Genomic DNA, 9,725 nt, shown 5'->3' on the forward strand with positions numbered 1-9,725 from the left:
CCCCTACAGGGAGGGACCTGTCTGTGTCCAGGCTTGATATGCCCCTACAGGGAGGGACCTGTCTGTGTCCAGGCTTGATATGCCCCTACAGGGAGGGACCTGTCTGTGTCCAGGCTTGATATGCCCCTACAGGGAGGGACCTGTCTGTGTCCAGGCTTGATATGCCCCTACAGGGAGGGACCTGTCTGTGTCCAAGGCTTGATATGCCCCTACAGGGAGGGACCTGTCTGTGTCCAGGCTTGATATGCCCCTACAGGGAGGGACCTGTCTGTGTCCAGGCTTGATATGCCCCTACAGGGAGGGACCTGTCTGTGTCCAGGCTTGATATTGCCCCTACAGGGAGGGACCTGTCTGTGTCCAGGCTTGATATGCCCCTACAGGGAGGGACCTGTCTGTGTCCAGGCTTGATATGCCCCTACAGGGAGGGACCTGTCTGTGTCCAGGCTTGATATGCCCCTACAGGGAGGGACCTGTCTGTGTCCAGGCTTGATATGCCCCTACAGGGAGGGACCTGTCTGTGTCCAGGCTTGATATGCCCCTACAGGGAGGGACCTGTCTGTGTCCAGGCTTGATATGCCCCTACAGGGAGGGACCTGTCTGTGTCCAGGCTTGATATGCCCCTACAGGGAGGGACCTGTCTGTGTTCAGGCTTGATATTGCCCCTACAGGGAGGGACCTGTCTGTGTCCAGGCTTGATATGCCCCTACAGGGAGGGACCTGTCTGTGTCCAGGCTTGATATGCCCCTACAGGGAGGGACCTGTCTGTGTCCAGGCTTGATATTGCCCCTACAGGGAGGGACCTGTCTGTTTCCAGGCTTGATATGCCCCTACAGGGAGGGACCTGTCTGTGTCCAGGCTTGATATTGCCCCTACAGGGAGGGACCTGTCTGTGTCCAGGCTTGATATGCCCCTACAGGGAGGGACCTGTCTGTGTCCAGGCTTGATATGCCCCTACAGGGAGGGACCTGTCTGTGTCCAGGCTTGATATTGCCCCTACAGGGAGGGACCTGTCTGTGTCCAGGCTTGATATGCCCCTACAGGGAGGGACCTGTCTGTGTCCAGGCTTGATATTGCCCCTACAGGGAGGGACCTGTCTGTGTCCAGGCTTGATATTGCCCCTACAGGGAGGGACCTGTCTGTGTCCAGGCTTGATATGCCCCTACAGGGAGGGACCTGTCTGTGTCCAGGCTTGATATGCCCCTACAGGGAGGGACCTGTCTGTGTCCAGGCTTGATATTGCCCCTACAGGGAGGGACCTGTCTGTGTCCAGGCTTGATATTGCCCCTACAGGGAGGGACCTGTCTGTGTCCAGGCTTGATATTGCCCCTACAGGGAGGGACCTGTCTGTGTCCAGGCTTGATATTGCCCCTACAGGGAGGGACCTGTCTGTGTCCAGGCTTGATATTGCCCCTACAGGGAGGGACCTGTCTGTGTCCAGGCTTGATATTGCCCCTACAGTTGATAAGTTGGACACCAGTTTCACTGCAGCCCTGCACCATGCTGTCTGTCTGAATACCATACATACACAATGTGGCTCTTTCTGCAGCCTTGGGAATAGTTCCGTAAATTGTCTTAGTTATCGGCACCTCATTTTGTCCACCAATTTTTAGTCTTGATCAATATTTGTACCACGTCTTTTATTCATCGGGATCGTGTATTAGTGTTAAAATAACATATTCTTTAAAAAGTTTTGAAAAGTAATAATCAGCCTTTGTTACACAACTTAGACAATATTATGAGAATAGGGTATATATGGTATGCTGAACAAGCATTTGGGATGTATAACATATATATATATAATTTTGTCACATGATGTGTGATTAGATAATAAGTTAGTAAATTAGTAAAATAATGCTGCATCAACACTCAGTGGGGTTGGGTAGTGCCAGCCAGAACACTAGCAGCTGTTCTCAGTGGGGTTAGGTAGTGCAGGCCAGAACACTAGCAGCTGTTCTCAGTGGGGTTAGGTAGTGCCAGCCAGAACACTAGCAGCTGTTCTCAGTTGGGTTAGGTAGTGCCAGCCAGAACACTAGCAGCTGTTCTCAGTGGGGTTAGGTAGTGCCAGCCAGAACACTAGCAGCTGTTCTCAGTGGGGTTAGGTAGTGCCAGCCAGAACACTAGCAGCTGTTCTCAGTGGGGTTAGGTAGTGCCAGCCAGAACACTTGCAGCTGATCTCAGTGGGGTTAGGTAGTGCCAGCCAGAACACTAGCAGCTGTTCTCAGTGGGGTTAGGTAGTGCCAGCCAGAACACTAGCATCTGTTCTCAGTGGGGTTAGGTAGTGCCAGCCAGAACACTAGCAGCTGTTCTCAGTGGGGTTAGGTAGTGCCAGCCAGAACACTAGCATCTGTTCTCAGTGGGGTTAGGTAGTGCCAGCCAGAACACTAGCAGCTGTTCTCAGTGGGGTTAGGCTGTGCCAGCCAGAACACTAGCAGCTGTTCTCAGTGGGGTTAGGTAGTGCCAGCCAGAACACTAGCAGCTGTTCTCAGTGGGTTTAGGCTGTGCTAGCCAGAACACTAGCAGCTGATCTCAGTGGGGTTCTTCTTTTTCTTATCAGCCCTATGAGCTGGTCAATTAACAACTTATTAGCATAAACCAAATATACAGCAAAAATGATATCTTCTAGTTGGTGGGTCATGATTTACCGATATACCCAGTGTTTGAAATAATTTTAAACCCCAAAAGACAGTCAGGCAGGTGACCCATAAGTGTTACCTGCCCATCTTCAAAGTTACCTGCCTGCAGTCAGACATTATATATATTAAAAAATCGTGAAAACTAAGACTTGATTCAGTTTAAATAATGCAAACAATCACTTGGGAATTAGGAGTTATAATAAAATTGAAATTGTTATCTGCCAGACAGTCGGGCAGGTTGAGGAAAATTTCATGCAGCCCGACAGAAAAGTTATCAGCCACGGGCAGGCGGGCAGGCAGTAATTTCGGACACAGGATATATCGGTCAATCATGACTCACCAACTTGAAGATATCATTTTTGCTGTATGGTTTATGCTAATATGGTGTTAATTGACCAGCTCATGGGGCTGATAAGAAAAAAAGAAATCTCCACAGAAATTTTAACCCTCTTCCGAAATTGCGAATCCCTATGAATAATAACTCACTGACATTATCTACAAGAATAGATAACAAGGTCATCGTGACATGGGCAGAGCAGCTTACACCTGCCTTAATGTGTTAATGAAGTCGTTGATGGGGATGAGGGAGTGGCACTGGCACTAGAACTGGCAGGCAAAATGTTGACTGGGTCCGAAATGTGCCTTCAGCCGTCACATGTCACATTCTTTGACCAACATGAATAAAGTGGTTTTACTTTGTCATACGATTACACCGTTGATGAATCTCCTTCCAGGTGTTGTAGATTAAATGCAGGTTTTATGGTTAAAACAAGAATTTTTATAAGTTATTAAAGGTGAAACTCACTGGTCGTGGTTCTCGAATATGTGTTGGTTCATCTTCATAAGTGACTTTAGCAAGTTTGTGTTTCTCATTCATAGTTTGTATCCCCTAACATGGGAGCTTGTACAGGTGGTACTGTATACAATAGTCACCCCCACCCAATCACGTAACATGGGAGCTTGCACAAAATTACAGACCTCAGCCAATCCTCACCCTCATCCCCACCCTCACCCTCATCCCCACCCTCATCCCCACCCTCATCCCCATCCCAAACCTCTCCCCCACCCTCATCAGCACCCACAACCCCGCCCCACACACAACCCCACCCTCATCTTGTATAAATACCCCATGTACATGTGACGTCTAGGGGAGTTAACTCTCAGCTGTGTCAGAATGTCATTGTGGCCTGTGTAACAAAGGACTTGATAAGTTATAAATATTTATAAATATTACCCCCTGCATTCATGGCCTGTGGGCAGGCAAATTGTTGTATTATCAAAATAAGATGTCTGTTGTCAACAAAGTTTCAACACAAGTGGGTGTAACTTAGTTTCTATATAAAGCTGTCATGGCCTTTTTGATGCTCAGTGTCTGCCCTTCATCGTGCCAAGTTTCCCAGATGGGGAAAGAGATTTGTAAGTAGGTTTCATGGCCAAGTTTTATGGCCATGGTCAAAGGTCTGGGTTTGATTCTCCTAATGTGTGTAGTCCATTTCTCATGTCCCCTTCCAGGGTTTTTTGAATGTTGCTAAAAGTGGAGTAAAACCCAATTCACTCACTCACTAACTCTGGTTCTCCTTTCATAGTGTCCTCTCCTTGCTTGTAATACAGGCTGTAGATAGTCAAGTCTGAACCAGACAAACCAGTGATTGCTATTATGAGCAACAACCCATGCCATCTCACTCACTCACTCATTCAACCTCCCACCCATTCACTCACTCACTCACTCACTCACTCACTTGCTCACTTGCTCACTCACTCACTCACTCACTTGCTCACTCACTCACTCACTCACCCACTCACTTGCCCACTCACTCGTCCACTCACTCACTCGCTCACTCACTCACTCGCCCACTCACTCACTCGCCCACTCACTCGCCCACTCACTCGCCCACTCACTCACTCACATAGTCATAGTCTGTAGGAAGACAGTAGACATAGTCTGTAGGGAGACAGTAGACATAGTCTTTAGGAAGACAGTAGACATAGTCTGTAGGAAGACAGCAGACATAGTCTGTAGGAAGACAGTAGACATAGTCTGTAGGAAGACAGCAGACATAGTCTGTAGGGAGACAGTAGACATAGTCTGTAGGAAGACAGTAGACACAGTCTGTAGGAAGACAGTAGGCACAGTCTGTAGGAAGACAGTAGACACAGTCTGTAGGGAGACAGCAGACATAGTCTGTAGGAAGACAGTAGACACAGTCTGTAGGAAGACAGTAGACATAGTCTGTAGGAAGACAGTAGACATAGTCTGTAGGAAGACAGTAGACATAGTCTGTAGGGAGACAGTAGACATAGTCTGTAGGAAGACAGCAGACATAGTCTGTAGGAAGACAGTCGACATAGTCTGTAGGAAGACAGTAGACACAGTCTGTAGGGAGACAGTAGACATAGTCTGTAGGAAGACAGTAGACATAGTCTGTAGGAAGACAGTAGACATAGTCTGTAGGAAGACAGTAGACATAGTCTGTAGGGAGACAGTAGACACAGTCTGTAGGGAGACAGTAGACATAGTCTGTAGGAAGACAGCAGACATAGTCTGTAGGAAGACAGTAGACATAGTCTGTAGGAAGACAGTAGACACAGTCTGTAGGGAGACAGTAGACATAGTCTGTAGGAAGACAGTAGACACAGTCTGTAGGGAGACAGTAGACATAGTCTGTAGGAAGACAGTAGACACAGTCTGTAGGAAGACAGTAGACACAGTCTGTAGGGAGACAGTAGACATAGTCTGTAGGAAGACAGTAGACATAGTCTGTAGGGAGACAGTAGACATAGTCTGTAGGAAGACAGCAGACATAGTCTGTAGGAAGACAGCAGACATAGTCTGTAGGAAGACAGTAGACATAGTCTGTAGGGAGACAGTAGACATAGTCTGTAGGGAGACAGTATCTGCTCCCTCAGCCAAAAGGACATGTGATGGCCGTACACCATCATTGATCATCAGAGCAACCAAGTGTAACGTTCTGGATGTCTTCATTCCTGGCTGTTTCTGTATTTGTAATGTAAACCCCTTGTCCCGAGTGAGGAACAGTGTGCCATGCTGTCTTCCATCGATCTGTCCGGTGGGACACAGTTCACTGAGCACTACACTCACGTGATGTTCACAAGTTTCAGGCATTTCATCTTCTTGTTCATACCATCTGTAAACTGCCTGGAGATATTTGTCATGAAGACAACAGTTTCTGAACATTTTGCTATCACTGCAAAGATGTATTGAAAGGTCTAAAAATGGGATAAGATTGTAGTATATATATATGAGCACACTCTAATCAATAACAGCAGGTGCCAGCGAAATAGGTGAGTGTGTCACCACCTTGTAGTGACATACGTCAGTGGGTCAGTCATGCGGGTTTCTATTCTACTATTTAACATGCTCAGTATTTTATAGGACTTGTCACTGGAAATCAAAGTTTATATAAATGTCAATGCATTATGTCTCTTGGAGATCTAGTGATAATGTGAAAATTATTACAGATAGAATTACTGGTGTGTTTTTTTTTAAACTATTTATGTCAGCATTTTTTCCTGGCTGTGAAGTGAAGTGCAGTAATGCTATTTTTGTCGGCAATCATGAGCCAGTTTTTAATGGGGTGATATTTTGTATTTGATAGAGAGACTGGGCATTCTAGACTTGTAGTCAATGACAACGCTGTTATTTCCCTCCAACCTAAACATGCATCTGATCATCGGGTTGCCCTTGCAGATCTTGTAATTTCATTTATCAAATACAACACTACTTCCTCCTGCAACAAAGGCCATGAGTTTATAGGGATACAAATCTCACATTCTAGATATCTTCAAAGGACAATATTCTGCTGTCAGTTTACATCAGTGTCAAACATTTGCAATGTAAACACAGTCCCAGTATAAAGAAGCCATTTCTGTTATGAAATGTGTATATCAGTGTTGTATCCATTTCACAAAATTGGCATTTTGTCTTTATACATTTACAAATTTATAGAATTTCTGATGGGGCAGCCACCCACTCACTCACTCACTCACCCAGCTACTCACTCCTTCCCTCACTCTTTTACTCACTCTTTCACTCACTCACTTATTCACTCAGCCCTTCACTCACTCACCCAGCTATTCTCTTTTTACTCATTCTTTCACTCACTCACTCACTCACTCACTCACTCACTCACTCACTCCATGATTAGGGGGCACGGGTGGTCCAGTCGTCTAAGGCGCCGCGATTCGCTATGCAGAGTCCCTTAGGCATGCCAGAAACCTATCATTGTGGGTTTGAATCGAGGTTCGCCCTGATTATGTTTCTAGGTTTGTCAGCACCATACCCGTGCTCGTGGGTTTCACAGAAGTGGTAACATCTGAGACCTTCATCACTTTGGACTTTCCTCCCACATTAAGCTGACACGCCGTGGTATAACTGGAATACTGTTAAAAGCGGCGTTAAACCCAACTCACTCACTCATTCCATGATTATGGAAAATCTAATTACATTAATTGCTTCCACTAAATCTAGATTATCTTGTACAAGGTGTCAGTGCTGTTTGTGAATGCAGTGAATACAGACTGAAGTTTCATTTAACCCCAGAAGGCATATTGAATCTTACATGACTACTCATGACTTATGGGTTTCCAATGAAACACTACTTTCGAAATAAATTCACAATTTTCAGTTGAACTGAAACTATAAGCATATCAAGTTCGACTTTTCTACACGGACGCACAGACATCGGGGAAACCTTTATAGCAACGGTAATTGAATCCAGTTTCCGTTTTATGTGAGATCCACTTTTTCCTTTCCCTCGACACCTGGGCAGGCGGAGAACATTTCCAGAGGCGACCTTGTTTATTATTATGTCATTGGTGCATTTTCCACAGCACATTGACAATGTAATTGCATTCTCACATAAATAAACTGCTGGATATTGATACTTGCAAGGTTTTGTATATGTGGTTGATGGCTTGAGATTGCTAGGGTATGGAGGTAGGGTTGCTGAGAACACAGCCATTGTCAATAAGCAGTGGGCTGTCTCCACACTTAGGAACAGTTTTTAGACAAAATATGGGGATCATACAAGCAAAACATTTCTATGCTCGGAGAGATTTTTATGCAGTAGAGAAATCATCAGATCTTGAACTGGATTTGTTTTGCTTAATATTGCATAGTTTTTGTAAGATTTTACATAGTGGCAGTGCATTTGAGAGACAATTGACATCAGGAAATTTCCATAATTTTATCACCCATAGACAGGACTTCTTCTATGTGGTACCAACATGTGAACAAACTCACTTATTCACTCACTCACTCACTCTTTCACTCACTCACTCTTTCACTCACTCACTCTTTCACTCACTCACTCTTTCACTCACTCACTTATTCACTCACTCAGCTACTCACTCATCCAGCTATTTACTCACTCACTCACACACACACACTCATGCACGCATGCATGCACGCACGCACGCACGCACGCACGCACACACACACTGTACTGCACAGTAGAAACTATATGTGCCATAAAACAACTATGAAAATGTAGAAATATTTTTCTTTCATACTGAAGGGACACGCCTAATGCTATATTTCTCTACATGGCAGCCATTCACATAATTAATTTGTTCCAACATCACATTGCAGTACAGGAAATATTTTTTGAAAAAACCTAAACAATATGTGATGAAAGACCTTGTAGGCAAGTCTGTGATATGTAAAATAACACTGAAACAATATGAATCTGTGCCGTGAAAACAAGATATAGGACAGTTTGACAGAAAATGGAAACATTTGGCAAATAAACTGTCCAGTTAATATGTCTCTCTATTTTGATCATGAACAATTCCCACTGATGCTCTGTGAGGACTTACCTTCATACATAGTTATTGATGACCTCAATAAGCAAGGCAAACAGCCTGCCAGTGTCACCACCTGTTGACATGATATTGTACACCTGTCTCCTGACAACTATAACTTGCTGTCTGCTGTCTACGTATGTAGCCTACACCTAATAAGTTTAAAGTTAATGTCATGTTACTTTATGTGAAAAAAATTAACATCATATACTGAATTGAATAAAAAATAGTTAAAATGGGAAAGAATCTATAGTATATCTTATAATGTCATTCAATAACCTGTTTGTCACATCCAGTTTTAGATTTATACTACTCTGTTGACAATCACCCTGATTACTGAGACAATGACTGTCTGGAACTGGCAATGGAAGAGAGTCCTTCTGTATGTGAATGCTTATGAGTGAGGTTAACATATTCCTCTAGGATTTGGAGATAGTTCATTATATTTATGTCATCAAATGATCATCAGACACTACGACTAGCAGCAGTAGTGAGAAATATATGTTTGTAGTTCATGCAGCTGTGCTAAGTAAGAAAGCACTGTCCTTCGTAGGAATTTCTTATGCAGGCATGTTGGTGTTGGGTAGCCCTCTTGTTCAAGTATTCATTAAGTCATGTGCTTGTCATGCTGAATATTGGGTTTGATTCCCATTCATGGATGGATGCAATATGTGAAGTGTATTGTTGGTGTCTTATAAAACTTCACTCACTCTGATAAGAATGCGATACTAGAGATGAAAATGGGATGCTATAGCTGAGAATGGGACGCTAGAGCTGAGAATGGGATGTTAGAGCTGAGAATGGGACGCTAGAGCTGAGAATGGGACGCTAGAGCTGAGGACGCTAGAGCTGAGGACGCTAGAGCTGAGGACGCTAGAGCTGAGAATGGGATGTTAGAGCTGAGAATGGGATGCTAGAGCTGAGAATGGGACGCTAGAGCTGAGAATGGGATGCTAGAGCTGAGAATGGGATGTTAGAGCTGAGAATGGGATGCTAGAGCTGAGAATGGGATGCCAGAGCTGAGAATGGGATGCTAGAGCTGAGAATGGGACGCTAGAGCTGAGAATGGGACGCTAGAGCTGAGAATGGGACGCTAGAGCTGAGAATGGGACGCTAGAGCTGAGGCTAGAGCTGAGAATGGGACGCTAGAGCTGAGAATGGGACGCTAGAGCTGAGGACGCTAGAGGTGAGAATGGGACGCTAGAGGTGAGAATGGGACGCTAGAGCTGAGGACGCTAGAGCTGAGAATGGGACGCTAGAGCTGAGAAT

General features: G+C 44.9%; 1 protein-coding gene across 1 annotated transcript; it reads right to left on the bottom strand.

Annotated features, from left to right (window-relative positions):
* Positions 1-4,540: 4,540 nt before the first annotated feature.
* On the bottom strand, positions 4,541-8,481 carry LOC125375877 (the record flags this gene model as incomplete). Its single annotated transcript, XM_048386804.1, has 2 exons — positions 8,472-8,481; positions 4,541-5,487 (listed from the first exon to the last, which is right to left on the bottom strand). Coding segments are annotated over exons 1-2 (957 nt in total), but the record flags the coding sequence as incomplete, so codon positions are not given.
* Positions 8,482-9,725: the final 1,244 nt, after the last annotated feature.

This window comes from Haliotis rufescens, unplaced genomic scaffold (assembly GCF_023055435.1).
Source record: "Haliotis rufescens isolate VD_foot unplaced genomic scaffold, xgHalRufe1.0.p SCAF_600, whole genome shotgun sequence".
NCBI classification, from domain to species: Eukaryota; Metazoa; Mollusca; class Gastropoda; order Lepetellida; family Haliotidae; genus Haliotis; species Haliotis rufescens.